General features: G+C 37.2%; 1 protein-coding gene across 1 annotated transcript; it reads right to left on the bottom strand.

Moving 5' to 3' along the window:
- Positions 1 to 1,247: 1,247 nt before the first annotated feature.
- On the bottom strand, positions 1,248 to 2,627 carry LOC109211456. Its single transcript, XM_019374987.1, has 3 exons — positions 1,999 to 2,627; positions 1,611 to 1,857; positions 1,248 to 1,436 (listed from the first exon to the last, which is right to left on the bottom strand). Exons 1-3 carry the CDS (start codon positions 2,625 to 2,627, stop codon positions 1,248 to 1,250), a joined length of 1,065 nt encoding a protein of 354 aa, XP_019230532.1.
- Positions 2,628 to 18,301: the final 15,674 nt, after the last annotated feature.

Genomic DNA, 18,301 nt, shown 5'->3' with positions numbered 1-18,301 from the left:
GTTGCTCCCAGTTGGGGGCAACTATGATAGGTGTTGTCACCAGTCTCTTCTTTAATTCCTCAAAAGCTACCCTGCAGTCATCAGAAAACACAAAAGGGTGATCTTTTTCAAGCAATTTACACAAGGGGTTAGCAATTTTGGAAAAGTCTTTTATAAATCTCTTATAGAAACCGGCGTGCCCAAGAAAACTTCTGATTGCTTTGCCTGAGGTGGGTGGTGGAAGCTTTTCTATCATATCAACTTTTGCTCGATCCACCTCAATACCTTTACTTGACACTAGGTGCCCTAAGACTATACCTTCCTGTACCATGAAATGGCACTTTTCCCAATTTAGTACCAGATTAGTCTCTATACACCTTTTCAAAACTCGCCTCAAGTTCACAAGGCAATCATCGAATGAATTCCCCACCACCGAGAAGTCATCCATGAAAACCTCCATTATCTCCTCTACCATATTTGTGAAGATGGCCATCATGCCCTCTGGAATGTGACGGGTGTATTGCATAGGCCAAACGGCATTCGCCGAAAAGCATAGATTCCATAAGGGCAGGTGAACGACGTTTTCTCTCTATCCTCTAGGGCAATGGAAATCTGATTATACCCCTATTACCCATCTAGGAAGCAAAAGTGAGACCTCCCTGCCAATCTATCTAGCATCTGATCAATGAATGGCAGTGGGAAGTGGTCCTTCCTGGTGGCCAAGTTCAACTTCGTGTAGTCCATACAGATTTGCCATCATGTGGCTGTTCGTGTAGAGATCAACTCATTCTTCTCATTTTCACTACCGTCATCCCTCCCTTTTTCGGTACACACTGCACTGGGCTAACCCAGTTGCTGTCAGAGATGGGGAATATGATTCCCGCATCTAACCATTTAATCACTTCCTTTTTCACCACTTCTTTCATGTTGGGGTTCAACCTTCTTTGATGTTCTCTGGAAGGTTTGTGCCCATCTTCTAGTAGAATCTTATGCATACAGAAGGCCGGGCTGATCCCCTTAATGTCTGCAATGGTCCACCCAATTGCAGTCTTGCACTCAGTTAGTACCGACAAAAGCTGTTCTACCTGCACATCTAACAAACTGGATGAGATAATAACAGGTAGAGTTGAGTTAGGTCCTAAGAATGCATACCTGAGATGAGATGGCAGTGGCTTCAGTTCCAGCTTTGGTGGCTCTTCTATTGACGGCTTAGCTAGAGGAGTTTTTCTTTCCTCCAAGTGCAAAGGCTCAAACTCCAGCTCCCTTTTCTAGAAACCTTGGCCTTCAAGAGCAAGTACCCACTCTGCCAAGTCTTCACCATTAGCTTCGTCTAAATTCATGAGACAAGCTGCTAGAGGGTCTTTAAGGTTCAATGCTGCATCGTCTTCCTCCAACACTACATCCACCGCATCTATTAGAGAGCAATTGGCAAATTCATTGGGTCTGCACATAGATTCCTGCACGTTGAATGTTATCTCTTCATCGTTTAATCGCATTTTGAGCTTTCCGGTTTCACAATCAATTCGAGCTCTCCCAGTGGCCAAGAATGGTCTTCCCAAAATTATGGGAATTTCCTTGTCACCCCGATAGTCAAGGATGATAAAATCTGTTGGAAACACAAACTTCCAAACCTGTACCAATACATCATTTAGAATCCCGAAGGGCCTTTTCACAGTTCGGTCAGCTAGCTGTAGTAGCATAGACGTGGGTCTAGCTCTTCCAATGCCTAGCCTTTTGTAGATAGTTAGGGGCATAAGGTTTATGCTTGCTCCCAGATCATACAGTGCCTTAGCAAATTCAAAGTTTCCTATTGTGCAAGGGATTGAGAAACTCCCTAGGTCAGACAGCTTCTCAGCTATGGGTCTCGTCACAACAGCACTATAAGTCTGAGTCAGTGTAACCGTGGCCAAGTCTTGAAAGTCGAACTTGCGGGACATCAAGTCCTTCATCATCTTTGCATACCCAGGCATTTCCTTTAAAGCATCGATCAATGGAATGTTTACCTGAATCTGTTTCAACATCTCCAAGAATTTCTTGTACTGCTCATCTTTTTGATACTTAGCCAATCTCTGTGGGAATGGTGCTGGAGGTCGCTTCTTCCCTGTAATTTGGCTTTTCTCTTGTTCAGGCACTGCTTCTACTGTCGGTTCCGCTGCAGCTTCAGTCTCTTTCTCAACCACATCTTCCTTGTTGGTGTTTTCTTGCGCATTCTGTACCGTCACCTCAATTAAACGTGCTGAATCATCTATCTCAACGGGTACTGGCACCAGTGTCTCGGTCGGCCTGCTTTCACGAGAAATTTCTTGCTCCAGATCTAAGTCCCTACCATTTCGGAGACTCACTACCATCAGCTGCTTCGGGCCCTGCTCTTTTGGATTGATTTGAGTGTCTGCAGGTAACGTCCCATGAGGACAATTATTTAGGGCCATGGAAATCTGTCCTAACTGGATCTCAATATTTTTGATCGCTGACTCATGTGAGTCTACTCTGTCAGCTAGCTTTCCAGTGGACCCAATCACTTGTTGCATCATACCCTCGAGTTTAGCAAACCCATCTTCATGTCTCCCAATCTGTTGGTGTGGAGGTTGTTGATAAGCATGTTGCTGATTTTGCTGGTTGTACCCTTGTTGCCTTTGGTAAGGCACCATTTTCCCCTATGGTCGCATAGCCCCATGATTATTGTTGTTATTGTACTGCTGCTGAGCTGGTCTGTGTTGTTGATTCTGCTGACCCCAATTCTGACCACCTAGTCTCGGTCCCCCGTAGTTGGCCACATAATTCATGTTCTCTTGATATTGTTGATTATCACCTTCAGCACTCCATGAGCAGACATACGATTGATTAATGTATAATGTACATAGACCCCCATTGGTTGCATCAACTATGTCCTGCTTCTTTTGGATTGATTCTTCAATCTTTTTGGTGAGAATGCTCATTTGTGTCATCAGAGTGGCCATATATTCAGCTATGGAGTTAGCCGGGTCTAGAGCCACTGAGTGAACCGCAGGAGTGATTGGAGCGTTTCTTGTTGTCCATCCTGAGTTTTGCGCCATCTTGTCAAGTAGAATCTTGCTCTCTCTGAATGTTTTGCTAAAAAATGCTCCACCTGCTGAAGCATCAACATTGGCTTTCAAACTATCTGCCAAACCCATGTAGAATCTCTGCCCCAACATCTGCTCCGGAATACCATGATGTGGACACGTAACCAGCAGACCCTTGAATCTCTCCCATATTTCGTGTAGTATCTCAGTTGGTTTCTGTTTGAAGCTCAATATCTCATCAATTTGCTGAGCAGTCTTATTGGGTGGATGAAATTTGCTCACATATTGCTTGACTAATTCCTACCAAGTAGTGATGGAGTTGATGGGGAGTGAATTAAGCCAAGTCTAAGCTGCTCCTGTCATTGAGAATGGAAACAACAACAAACGTATTGCTTCCGGTGTAACGTTGTGTTGCCTCTGCGTGGCACAAATTGATAGGAAATTCTTGAGATGCTGCTGAGGATCTTCAATGTATGACCCAGAGAATAGTCCCTTGTTCTGCAACAGATGTAGCATATTATTTGTGATCTGGAATGAATCTTCTTGTATTTGCGGGACTACAATAGCAGTTGCTAAGTTATCAGCTGTGGGTTGTGCCCATTCATATAGTGCTGCTTCTGGCACAAGAGGTGCCACACCCTGATCATTTGGGTCATTCACGTTGTTTCTGTTTTTTAGGTTGTCGTCTTCCATGTCTGATTCAATGTTTCCGGTTGAGTTCTGTTGTTGTTTGCTTTTCCTATTTGCACGATTCAATACCTTGAAGACTTTCTCAGGATCTGATAATGCTTCGAGCAATTCACCAGTTCTTGAGGAGTTTCTAGTCATGCACCTGTAACAACCACGACTACAAACGTTAGAATTTCAATGGTCAGTTTAGATTGAAGAAAATTGACTACACTAAGAATTTTTACACATCTTTTTAACTGCAATCAATAACACCGTTAACTCCCCGGCAACAGCGCTAAAATTTGATCACGCCCAACTATGCCTTATAAAAAGGACAAAGCGGTCGCTACAAATATATTCCGGTTAACAAGTTTGGAGTCGAATCCCACAAGGAATTAATCTATCGATCACAACTATTGGACTCACAGAAATTCACGTATTCAATCTTCAGAGATGTTTGAGTAACAAAATGGATATTTATTAACTAAATATTACGTAATAAAAATGCAATAATTAAGAACTAGCTATAAATTGGTTGTAAGCAAGAATGAGAAGGGTCTAAGGTTCTGATTTCCCCTGTTGTCGGAATCCTTTCCTCTATGTTTGCTATAAATTTGCCTAAGTCTTCTCTATCGATCATGAGCAATCTGACTTTCGTATCTCTCTCCCGAGTAATTTCAACAATATACTAGACATATTCTCCCGAATTACGCTAGCTAGCTTTTAAGTATAGCTCACTTAGATCGCACCCAAGGTTTCGTTATCCCTAACACCACCTTTAAACCCTTCGTATTGATCCCTCATATACGTTAGGAGTGATGATGTTCAACAACAACCTAAATATACACTCTCTCCCGAGTAATGCACACTAAATAGGAACAACTAATTGAGGTTTCTTCAATCAACAACAATGAGCATATAGTTGAACAAATAGAGATAATACGATGGCAAATCTATATTAACATGACGAGAAAATCATCCTTCAACATGTTCCATCAAAACCCTAGATTAGGTATTTAGCTACTCATGCTCATAGTAACAATTCCACAAATAGTTTGCATAATCAAATTACAAATTAAAGATGAACAAATGTAGAATTCAATGATAATCTCCTTCCAAAATAGTATCCCTGGGTCTCCGGTGTGTCAAAAGTCCTCCAAATAGCGTTTTTACATGTATTTATACCAAGTAGGGTCGGGTCCAGACGAAACACCCTTTCCTGCGCGAATTAGAACTTAGATCTGCGAATTTTGTACAGCCGCGCCGCACGCTGCGTCGCACAATGCGGCGCGGTAGTGGGAAACTTCAGAGAGTTGATTTCTGACGCTTGTTGTGAATTTGCACTATTGCGGCGCACACTGCGGTGCAGTAGTGCAAATCTCTCAGAGTGAAATTTTTTCTCTTCTTTTGACATCCAAACTTGGTACACGACCTCCGAACACGATCCCGACTTAATGCATTGGGCTTTTACTCAGACTTCAAAGCTCCAAATTGATCGATTTAGCTCCAAATTACTTTTGAACTCGGGATCACTTCCTGCAAGGCATAAAACACGTACTAAGTGTAATTCACTATCATTTGAGCTTAAGCACACGTAGAAATGCAGTAATTGGAATGTAATACTATGGCTAAAATACGAGTTTCTAGACAGTACCCGATGATCATTTGAATGGTACGGGTCGGTGAGGGTGGTTTCGGTGTTCCCTGGTGTTGTTCACGTCCTCGGGAAAAGTTGGTCCTCCCCCGGTAGCTCAGCAATTCTTTGAGGTGTCCTTGGTGAAGCATGTTCACGACCTCCTACCTTAGGGCGATGCAGTCCTCGATTTTGTGACCTCGCTCTTGGTGGAACTCGTAGAGAGCGTATGACGTTCTGGTGCTTGGATCTGTCCTCATCTTTTGTGGCCACTTTACTTTTCGTCGGAGCTTCTCCAATGCGTAGACTATTTCTGAGGGTGAAACACAAAAATTATGAGCGGATAACAAAAGGGGCATACCTCTCTCGTTCCGGTGAGTCCCTGTCCTTGGTCTTGGTGGACCCTCTTTGTGGCGGTAGGGGGCATAATGGCGCTTCAGGTATATGGCTTATGTTGTTCTCGATTAGATCGTGGGGCTGCGAGATCCCTCCTGACATCGTTTCTTCGATCCTTCCTGGAATCTGCCTGTACTAAGGTCAACCGATGAGTTAGCCCATTTAGGTCATCCTCGTCTGCATGGACCTCGACACAGTAGGCGTTATGTATTTCATCGCAAGTGGTTGGAGGATATTTCATAAGCCAACTAAATAACTTTCTGGTCGCCCTTGAGCCATTCCTGCTCAGCCCGTTTTGGAAGGCTGCTACGGCCATTCCTTCTGATATATTTGGTAAGGTCATCCTTACTCGGTTGAATCGAGCGAGGAAGTCCCTCAATCCCTCTCCGGGCGATTGTTTGATGGCAAATATATCGTTCACTTTTGCCTCCCCCTTTTTGGCCCCAGCATTGGCCGTTACGAACTTGTCGGCCATCTCTTCGAATGTTTCGATGGAACGAGCGGGCAGTTGTGAATACCAAGTTAATGCTCCTCCGGTGAGGCTCTCGCCAAACTTTTTCAACAACATGGAGGATACTTGTTCTTTGGCGAGATCATTGCCTTTTACAGCGGTGACATAGTGAGTCACATAATCTTCGAGATCGGTCGTACCATCATATATTTTCAGATAGGACGGCATCTTGAAGGTCTTGGGTATGGCATGCGGGGCGGCTTCATCATTGTATGGTTGCTCGATAAACCGACCAGCATCTCTTTTTGGAAAGAGTTTTGGGGCACCCGGTATTTTGTCGACTCTTTCTTGGTGCTATCTCATTTGGTCCCAAAGCACTTTGTTCTCATTTTCCATTTCTTCCATCTTTTTCAGAATGGATGTGAGGGTATCGTTACCTGCATTATTAATATTGTGAGTGATACTTGCCACTAGAGGAAAGGGCCGTGCTGCTCGGCCGTTGTCGGTGAAATGCAAGTCCTTGCATTTTCTCTGGCTGTCTCCTGGGCGGGCTTGTCGAGGATGCTGGTTAGCGTGTTAGTTAGCCAAGTCTCAAGTAGCTTTTTCACTGCTGGTGGCACCTCTTCCGGCGTGGACGTGGAAGCTCCTTTACCGCAGTTATGTTGCGATACTGCCGTGAGGGAGGGGCGACCCACCTCGTCGGGGGAGGCGTTAGGTGTTATGTCCTCGCCTTCTAGTTCAGAAACCTCATTGATGGTGTTCAAGAGGTTGGTGGTGAAGTCAGCCACTACCTTCATTCTTTCTTCTCCATTACCTGCCATGTCAGATCTGTGTGTACAAGAAAAAGGAGTTTTGCTTTTTTTTTTTTGTAAACCGTGCTAGTTATAGATCTAGAAGAAACTAAAAATTTAACTAGAAAATTCCCACAGACGGCGCCAAACTGTTTGACCAAAAAGTGTAAACCTTCGGCTAATCTAATTAATTTTGTGTAATGAGGGGTTAAACCTAGTTAATGATAATATCTCTAGATTTAGAACTAGTTGACACATGTAACGTAAGATAGTGCTGGTAGGGAATTAAATATAGTGCGTTTTTAATATTCCAAAAGACTTGAGCAATAATGGGGGAACATCGAGCAATAAATGATATTAGTGTAAATAAGGAGAATGATTCACCCAATATTCAATGAGGTGGATGATTCTTCTTTCTGACAGTGATGAATGACAGACAAATCCTAGAATTGGAACTATTATCAGATCTGACGGAAAAGTATAGAATAATGGATGGTAGAATCTTAGTAAAAAGGTAGTGTTTGTATCTTTTCTAGAGAGAGAGTCTTCTTCTCAAAAAGTTTTTTTATCAAATGAATATTACATGCCCTCTCTCCTTATCTCTCTTTATATTTATATGGGACATATCCCCAATCAATCCTAAAAGTACAAATATAGAGAATATTCAACGGAATATTCTCTTAAATATCCTATTACAAAAACTAGTCGTTAGAGCTTTGTTCTTGATACTTGACCTCGACCATTATTGACCGCCCGGCTACGAGCTCCACTGTTAACTAGTCGACTTCGGCCATATCATTTCCATAACACCACTTCATGCTAAATTCTGTTGGGGCAGATTTTGACCTATACATATAGGATTACTTGTCAAATGGCCACTCAACTATCCCAAATTATCTCCAAAAGTTTAAAAATAAATAAAAAGAAGATAAATGTTTATGATTTAGAGGGTAAAATAGGTACTTGGCAATCCAAAATTTGAAAAAAATTTAGTTGAGTGACCTTCTGAGTGCAATAGGCATAGTTCAGTGATTTTGTTGTTACAAACGAAAGAAAAGTAATTTTAGGAGATAATTTGGGATAGTTGAGTGACTATGTGAGTAATGAACTCCTTGCTTGTGTCAAATTGTAGGTATTTCGTAAAATTAACTAAAGCGTGCAAAAATTGACCCGAACACCATAATTATCAAACAAAAAATGTGACTACATCTACTCCAAGCTAGTGTGCAGAATCACTTTGGTAGGTTGTTCCAGTTAGCTAAACAAATACTTAACGAGATACGCACAATATATTTCAAACACAGCAAATATAAAATAAAATAACGAGCATGTGCTACTCCACTGATTGCTTTATGTTTATATCTTAATTCTTGGATTTTTTTTTCGAGCCCTAGTTGGTTGGTGGACACAAAAACATGGATATAGTCAATGCGCCGTCAAACCATAGATGGGTCGTGGGCGGAACTATAGTATTATATACGGGTTTATATTTATATTAGAAAATTCATAAAATATTTTATTACTAACCTAATAATTAAAACAAACTATATATTCAAATACAAGTTTATAAAATGAATTTAATAACTAAAACGAGTTATAAATACAAATATAAATTCAGAATTCATAAACGCCACGGCGGCACCGATGAAACTTGTAAGTTCGTTTTTGTTTTACTGTGCGGCTTTTCGAGGAGTGGCGAGACGACCTGGCGGTTGGTGGTGCATTAGTCACAGTTGAATTTGGTATTGGTAGGACCTCTTTGTTATGTATCAGAAAAAAGTTGGTGGGGAATTGAGATGCCACTAGCCACTAGCAAGTGACCACTAACTAACTCATTATTTTTGCCTTTTGCTTGAAAGGGCAACTCAATGCATTAAGCTCTGCGAGATTTGGGGAAAGGCCAGACATATCACAAAAGTTTATTGTATGTAGTCTTATATGACATTGCTGCAAGAGAATATTTTCACGGCTCGAACCTATAACTCTGCCTTTTGCTTATACTTGGAAAATTGCTCCACTGCCATTCAATTTCAACCAAGTGGGACCTAATATGGCATCTCTCAAAGCATAAGTAGATAAATTAAACTCTTTCATGTAATAATAAACAAGTGAAATTAGATAAATTAAACTCTTTCGTATATAACAAGTGAAATCAGTAACCTAAAAATATAAATTACATGCTACAACTGATTTAGATAAATTGATAGTATAAGAAGTTAACAAATCCATCAGAAAACAGAAATTGTCAACCTTCAGTGGGGTTTGGTGGATTATGAACATAATAATACCAAACATGTATCTTGAGCTCGTAAACAATAATATTAGTCTTGGTTTTAATTTCCATATTTCATTCGATTTGGTTTCAAAACCAAATATGGCCAGCTTGTATTTATTTTAAGCTTCGTCAATGGGATTCAAATGGACTCTCTGAAGATCTTAACTAATTTATAGTTTAACATGATTAACTATTACAATAAGTTTTACCAATGAAATGTCAGCCAAAATGATTATAATTTTCTTCGTACTTTCTTTTAATAATTATTACCGTCAATTGAATATCAAATTAAAGAGTAAAGACAAAGTATGTGCTGTCCATGTTGTTTAAAATTAATGTTGCTTATGTTGGTGCAAGTAGAACTAGAAAAGGAGATTTTTCACCAACCCAACGCTTCACCAAACTCCAAAGAGTTTGGCAGAGATGGCATGATGCTAGCTGATTATGAAAGGGAAATGACTAAAATAAGAAAAGAAGAAAAAAAAAACAAATCTACGAGAAATGACGCAATTAAAATAAAATTGGCGTAAGATTATTAACTAAGCATTTAGGATTAATAAAGAATACATTCAATAAACTTTCGCCATTGCATATTTTAGAATCCATGATAATTATGTATTTCGGACTTTAAAGGTGAAACTCCACGACAACATTTTGGAGGAAAACTTACACAAATATCCCAAATAAGTCTCAACTTACCGATCTCTAGCCATTAGTCATAAACTTACTAAAACTAGCTAAACACATTAAAAATTAAAAAACCAAATAAATAAGGCTCTTTCTCTCAAAGAATCACATGCAAAAACCTCCTTCCATATTTTTAAGCGTGATTAGCAACATTAGATGCAAGACGGAAAGGAAATTTCATGGATGACGTAGCAAATAAGGTGATGAAATACAAAAAAAAAAAAAAAATACAATATTCCAAAAATCTAAGCAAAAAAGAAGTCTTTTCAGTGGGTATAGTTGAAATTAATTGAAAACATATAGATAAGTTAATATACAAAATTTGAGGAAGATTGAAGGTGATTTGGACTGGTTTTGTATCAAAATTCGTAATTAAATTGAGTTCAAAAAATTCTTCTGCGACACATGTATCTCACACATAGGTATACATGGATATATATGTGATACACAATTGATACAGATATGATACAGATATGATACACAGTGTATAAACATATCATTTTTTTCATGTTCAGTTTTTACTTCGATTTTTCAATTCAAACCACCTCAAAACTTCACCAAATCATCCCAAAACTGAGATTCAAATTCCTTAGATGTACCCAATCTATTCTAATAATACCCACTCAAAAAAAAGCAAAAATTTGACCTTTTTTTGTTACAGATAACTAATTGGCTAATATTAGTAAGATTTGACTAATATTAGTAATATTTTATAAATTGCCAATTTTTGTAATGAGCTACTTATAAATGGACATAACTGGTAGTTTTCCTATTTTGGATGATATTCAAGATATTGTCAAGGAGTTTTTTAAGTTTGAAATTCGTGACACTATCATGAATTTCAAAAATAGTGGTATGAAATAAAAGCAATATAGCAAGAACTATGTAATTAACTAGGACTAATAATAGAAGAGAATGATAACATTAGAAGAGATGATTTATTTCTTCGTTTGAGAGTGTGGAATAAGTTCATCAGTGAACCTATTTATAGAAACATTTCGTTATTACAAAACCAATCTAAAATCTGTTATGGATACATAACCAGTTATGGATATATAACCAATCTAAAACCTGTTATGGATACATAACCAATCCAAAACATGTTATGGGAGACATCCATCGTTGCAAGTGGATGGATCCATTTGCAGGATTTATAACACTCCCCCTTGGATGTCCACTAACTAATAATGTGCCTCATTAAAACCTTACTAAGAAAAACTCAGTGAGAAAAATCTTAGTGAAGGAAAAATAGTACACATATCTTGTAATACGCATTAAGAGTATTAAAAATCTTAGCAGGAAAACCAAAATGGGACAAAACCTTGGTTAAGGGAAAAAGAGTACAACGCGTATTTCTCCCCCTGATAAAAAACCTTATTTGATATCTCGGAGACGACGCATTCCAATCTTGTATCTTAACTTCTCAAATGTTGATGTCGGCAGTGCCTTAGTGAACAAATCTTCCAAATTATCACTTGAACGAATTTGTTGAACATCTAATTCACCATTCTTTTAAAGATCATGCGTGAAAAAGAATTTTGGTGAAATATGCTTTGTTCTGTCTCCTTTAATATATCCCCCTTTTAGTTGAGCTATACATGCAACATTGTCTTCATATAATGTTATTGGGATATCCTTTCCCCATAAAAGACCACATAGCTCCTGGATATGTTGAGTTATTGATCTTAACCAAACGCATTCTCGACTCGCTTCATGAATGGCTATTATCTCTGCATGATTTGAAGAAGTAGCAACCATAGTTTGTTTTGTTGAACGCATGATATGGCAGTACCTCCACATGTAGATAAATAGCATGTTTGAGATCGACCTTTATGTGGGTTAGACAAATATCCTGCATCTGCATAACCTATCAGTTGTGACATAGATTCATTTGAATAAAATAATCCCATATCAATGGTCGCTCGCAGATATCTGAATAGATGCTTAATACCATTCCAGTGTCTTTGCGTTGGAGAAGAACTAAATCTTGCTAACAAGCTTACAGAAAAAGCTATATCTGGTCTAGAATTATTAGCAAGGTACATTAATGCCCCAATTGCACTAAGATATGGTATTTCGGTACCTAAAAGCTCTTCATTATTTTCATGAGGACGAAATGGATCTTTATTTATATCAAGCGATCTCACAACCATCGAGGTACTCAATGGATGTGTTTTATCCATATAAAAGCGCTTCAAAATATTTTCGGTGTACGTTGATTGATGGACATATATTCCATTTTACAAATGTTCAATTTGTAAGCCAAGAAATTTTTTTGCCTTTCCAATATCTTTCATTTCAAATTCTTTCTTCAAGCATTCTACTGCCTTTGGAAGCTCTTCAGGAGTTCCAATGATATTCAAGTCATCAACATACACAGCTATTATGATAAATTCAGATCCAGATCCTTTTATAAAGACACAAGGACAAATTGGGTCATTCTTGTACCCTTCTTTCAATAGGTATTCGCTGAGGCGATTATACCACATGCACCCTGATTGCTTCAATCCATACAAGGATTTCTGAAGCTTTATCGAACAAGTTTCCCGGGAATCTTTGTATATTTAGGTACTTTGAATCCTTCAGGGATTTTCATAAAAATTTCGTTGTCCAGTGAGCCATATAAATAGGCCGTGACAACATCCATAAGATGCATATCAAGTTTTTCATGAATTGCTAGACTGATAAGATACCTGAATGTGATTGCATCCACCATAGGAGAATATGTCTCCATATAATCAATGCCAGGATGTTTACGAAAAATCTTGTGCCACAAGTTGTCTTTATATCTATAGACTTGATTTTGCATTTTACTTTTGCACAAAAATATATGTTTACCTCTACTGAGCTTTATACTTTCAGGTGTTGGGACTATACGTCCAAACTCACATTTTTCAGGTGAAGTCAATCTTGATTGCGTATTTTTTATTTTGGCCAATCATTCATCTGTCCACATTCTATGACAGATTTGAGCTCAAGATCCTCGTCAATATTAATAATATTGAGCGCTACATTATATCAATAATATCGTCGATGATCATTTTATATCGGTTCTATCATCACTTAATAAAGACATAACTTATCGAGATCTCATTATTTTCAGGTACCTGAGCCTCTTTTATGAGGTCTTATAAAGTGTTATGTCACGGTGCTCTTATAGAGCACTTGCCTCCTTATTATGACCATCTTGATCATTTGCTCCTCTCCTTCTTCAAGGAGTTTTATTTTTGGATCCGATTAGTCAATTATGCTTCATGTGTGCCATAGACTCTGTCCTTCATGGACTTTATCCTTTTTTTTTGGAGCACTAGCAGCTGAAATATGATATTTAGCTTTGGGTCAACAAATATGCCTAACAATATTTTGCAAATGAATTATCACTTGAACTTCAAGTTCATATTTTCTTCTGTAAGGATCTAGATGTACTCATAATAATTCATTTTACGTAATATTTTTTCAGCTACCCATTTTCTCCCCCTAATGTTGGATCACCAAGACATATCCCCATCATTCTTTAGGGACTCATCTTTATGCGTTATGGTGGAGCAATTAAATCATATAGCACATCCATATTTCTAGATGGAATTTATTTGGCTCCTGACCCTGAACCAATTGTGATAGGGAGAATTTATCAATAATTTGTTGGCTAGATGCGTACAAGTGCTACTATATATTAAATAATACATCTCATACCAAAAAAAATTTTGGAAGCTTTTTTTCTCATAACCAATTGGTTAGCTATAGTTGGAGGCATATAATTTCTGCTAAACCAACTTGGATTTAAACCAACATTATCAAGATAAATCATCATAATTTACGTTCTGGTGCTCTAATAATTTGAGCAAGCAACCTTGCAAAAGCCAAACCGCAAGTTGATAACAAACGCACATGTGACTATACAATAGATGCATCTATTAAAATCATATAATAGTAAATAGTTCACATGGCAGGTGATTGGGCCCATATGTATATCACCTTTTATTCGTTCCAGAAATCAAGGGATTCAGTCCCTACCTTAGCTGGTATATCATGAGAATAAGCAGCACAAGAGAATTTTTGAAGAATCTTCTATTTCTTCAATATATGCCAATGTGAATTCTCAATCATTTGCGCATCATAATTGAACCGGGATGGCCTACCAGTCATGCCAACTAATATTTGTTTCAGTAAACCTCTAGTTTACTTGTGGCATGTGATTGCATCATCATACTTATACTTGTGTAGTACAAATAGAAGGAAAGTCGGGTAGCCTTTTATATTTATCCGGTATGATTGTAGTAATATGAATATATTCAATCTTCCTTTCATTTATAGTCTCAATATGCCAACCACTTTGGCTTATACATTTGAAACTCAAAAAGTTTCTTTTGAGACTTACTACAATTTCAATGTCATGAATAATTTTATCCATCCGGATAATAATAAATTAGTTCTTCCGGAGCTCTTAATTGATTTTGTACTACAAGATCTTTTGTCATACCATTCATATGGTGAATGTCTCTTTCACAAAGAAAGTTATATTGTAATAAATTATCATGGTCAAAGTCATCATACGCAAAATTATTTCTTGCTTGAATTTTTCCTTTAATAACCTTTTATAAGGCATGTCAAAATGTTCTTTACGTACCACATGTACGCGATTAATGACATATTCATGTAACCACACAGTAATATTTATTATCTTTCTTCATCTTAAACCTCCCTTAAAGGTGAGTTGTGGTATGTATCCAACACGTCTTTATTCATTACACACATATTGCTACATTCACCTTCAGGAATGACTCTACATTCCAAATGTTTATCACAAGTCACATTCTCTTCAAGGAATGGAGTATAATCATTGTGACGTACTTTATTATTTTTTTATACCAATTTGATGGTAAACATTGCCTTCACCTTTTGAAGTATATATTGAGAACCCTTATTGTTCTCCTTTTTATAATTACTACCATGATGACGATTATTATTTCGTTCCTTGCCACGACCGTGTCAATTCATATGGCCACGGTAAATATATTGTCTTCTTTCAGAATCATCATCAACATGGTACATTGGGACTCAAATCAATGTCTTACCCATATAAAGGTATATCATGCCATAATACGTCGGGACTCGCTCTTGAGTCTCTAAAATTATTAAGTACCACTTATCATAGACATACACATAAACAATTTTTGTCATAATAAGACTTATAATGTATAACTATTTTATAGAGATGTATAACTAAAGTTTATAAAGCAGTGTACACAAATATGATGTTCGCAAATTTTGGTTGATCCTTTATAATAGAGCTTAAAGAAAACTAAATGCATGTATCTCTTGATTAGGAAGTAGCATATCTTTTAAATCTCTTTAACAATATAGCTACTGCTTGTGAGATTAAAGAAGTAGTATATCTTTAGGAGTAGTACCAATTTTGATGGCATACTCGTTATGCAAAATTGAAGAATACCCTTGGAATTGATCACTGTAGGATGTTATCTTTATTATATATGCATGTAATAGATGTGCCAGTAAACTGTAGTATGTTTTGCAATACATGAATTTGACACTCATTTTTTTCTTGCTTAACATCAATAGTAATAATTTATTTTATTTTCAAGAATTTTGCAACAAATCATCACGTATAGATCTGAAATACTCCTACTTCTCTTTTGCACTTGAGACTATAGAAAATGCATATGTACCATAAATTTGCTTTTCTTTCAGTTTCATATTCACTCCAGGTCATGCATGTGGTGACTTATAACATTGAGTTGTAGGTCAGAAACTTGAGAAAGTTCATAAAACTGTATAAACAAATTGATGTATACTTGAATCGGAAAGAAGACTAGCTCCTTTAGGAAAAAGATTAGATGAGCTGATTGAATCATTTGGTTAGAGATTCGTGTTGATAACGTGTTATGAAATAAAAGCAATATAGCAAGAACTATGTAATTAACTAGGACTAATAATAGAAGAGAATGATAACATTAGAATAGAGGATTTATTTCTTCGTTTGAGAGTGTGGAATAGGTTTATCAGTGAACCTATTTATAGAAACATTTCGTTATTACAAAACCAATCTAAAATCTGTTATGGATACATAGCCAATCTAAAACCTGTTACGGATACATAACCAATCTAAAACCTGTTATGGATACATAACCAATTCAAAACCTGTTAATGAGAGACATCCATCGCTGCAAGTGGATGGATCCATTTACATTATTTATAACAAATAGTACGTTATCCTACATTTTTCAAATGCATGACACAATCATGCTATGGCAGCAACCCTGAACTGTGGCCCGGGAAAGCGCGGGCAACAACAGAAAGGAACAACTTTACACATTAAAATGGAATTTCGAATCGAGGTAAGTAGGTTCATTACTAGTCGGTTCCGGAGCCAAAAACGGAAAGAAGAGTATGAGGGGCAACGGCTCACCGATAATAAGAAGAACTCCATTCTCGTCCTAACACTCGATCATAAAATAAAAAAAGAAAAAGCAGATATGAACAGTTTGATTATTTAAACAAGCAGGTTTTGGCTTCTATTTTAGCACCCTAATTCTCTTGTTGGGGGTAGATCGTTGTGGAAGGTAAAGAAAATCCTTGTTGTATTTTTATTAAAGGGGTGTGAATGGGAAATGGAAGAGGCACCTTTTGGATTGCACCTCTCCATATCACCCCTTTGTCTATAAATTTAGAGGCTTGGCCTCATTTTTCAAACATGGAAAATCTGAAAACTTCTCCCCTCTTTTCTATATTGTTGCATTGTTTTCCAAATAAATATAAATGTCAAGTGTGATTTGCTCCGTTTGTTGAGTTCGCTGAAGTTCTGTGATTTGTAGTGCCGCTATCACAGAATAGTTATTCCGTTCTATCCTGGGAGGAATTAATCTGTATACCTTGAGCAACTGTGAGGGGATTAAATTCCTTAAGGACACATTGTAAATTCAGTGGGCTCGGAATTATTTTACGATTTGTTTATTGAACTAACATTTGTTTGCTACTCTGATTTTCTGATTTTGAACACAGTAATACCAACAATCTTAAGGAATTTATGTGTACATTCACTTTATTACAACGAGTTATGAAATGACTAATTGATTTTTGTAGAGCAGACTCCGCGACGGTTCAAATAATTTGTTTCACGCACTTGTAAAGTGTCCTCTGCCTAACATTGGTTCCGAAAATTTGGTAAAGGAAATTTATTCTGCTTTATAATTCTGTCTCTCAAAACTAATCAAAGTTGGCACTATGTCTTTCTATTCTCAGGTTTATCATCTGATAATTATTTATCACATGAAGCTTTTATAATGGTACCATATGTAGGATTAGACTACAGACCTTCAGTTTAAAGAAGATGGTTTGATCTAACTAGGAAAAGTTTCTAACCAATTGTTAAATGTGTAACTATGGTTTTACTAACCATTTTTTGAGATTGTTTTATTGATGGTATAAGGGAGACGAAAGATGCAAAGAGCAATTTGTCATGATTGCAAGCAATTTATTAGCAAAAAGAACATTATGCTGATGTCTCCTCTAGAAGACATCTTTTTCGAAAGGGTGGATTAAAACCGTTCGAACCCGCAAGATTCACTAACAATTGGATGAGGCAGATTATAGAGACACGGAATTTGTGTCTTCGAGAAGTTGGATGTGAGAAGATTTATCTTTTCCTTTATTTTTGGTTAAGGTATTTTTTCTTATTACTATATATGCTGAAAATTATAGGCATAATATCGCAGAACCAACGCAAGGGAGAATGGTATTCTTCCAATTTCATCGCCTCCTTAATTAGCCTATAGATATGATGGCTAAGGACGTGATTATGCTTATTACTGGATGAAATTCAGTTGGCATACATATATCTATATACATAAAATCATGTGGAGTTTACTTTGTAATATATAAAGTATATTATTTGAAAAATCATAAATATATACTTGAAAATGTTCATATTTTCTGAGATCATGAGAAAGAAAATGATATCTATTTTTGGACATCATTTTGGCTTTCAGTAAAGGTTGAAGGCGTTCAAGAAATATGATGTCATTGGATTTCGTATTACAATAGAATATGGTAAATATTCTTATAACGTGAATTGGAGTTCAATGATCAGATGGACATATAGAATGAGGGGTTATGTTTATTGGCATGTGCATTATTTTCGACCGCAAAGCGAAGTTGAAACGTAATTTAACAAGAAAATTAAAATATTTGTGATTTTCTACCCCTAGTTTGGAGAGTAAAAGTCTTTGTGACATTCTACTCAATTGTTGGAAACTAAAATCTTCGTGATTTTCTACTCCTGCTTTGAGTTAAAATTTGCGTAATTTTTACTCGTTCGTTGAGATTAAAGTCTTTGTGACTTTCTATTCATTTGTCAGAAAT

The sequence above is a fragment of the Nicotiana attenuata genome, unplaced genomic scaffold (genome assembly GCF_001879085.1).
Source record: "Nicotiana attenuata strain UT unplaced genomic scaffold, NIATTr2, whole genome shotgun sequence".
In the NCBI taxonomy this organism is placed as follows: domain Eukaryota; kingdom Viridiplantae; phylum Streptophyta; class Magnoliopsida; order Solanales; family Solanaceae; genus Nicotiana; species Nicotiana attenuata.
The sequence above is the reverse complement of the archived record's forward strand: the minus strand, read 5'-3'. Positions and strand labels throughout refer to the sequence as shown.

Excerpts from the sequence above, each read along its gene's own strand:
- LOC109211456 (XM_019374987.1), bottom strand. The coding sequence starts at position 2,627 with ATGGTGCCTTACCAAAGGCAACAAGGGTACAACCAGCAAAATCAGCAA. Across the intron at positions 1,858-1,998 it reads TACAAGAAATTCTTGGAGAT|TGCTGTTGTGACGAGACCCA; the intron begins GTTGAAACAGAT and ends TCAGACTTATAG. Across the intron at positions 1,437-1,610 it reads TAAATGATGTATTGGTACAG|GAATCTATGTGCAGACCCAA; the intron begins GTTTGGAAGTTT and ends TTCAACGTGCAG.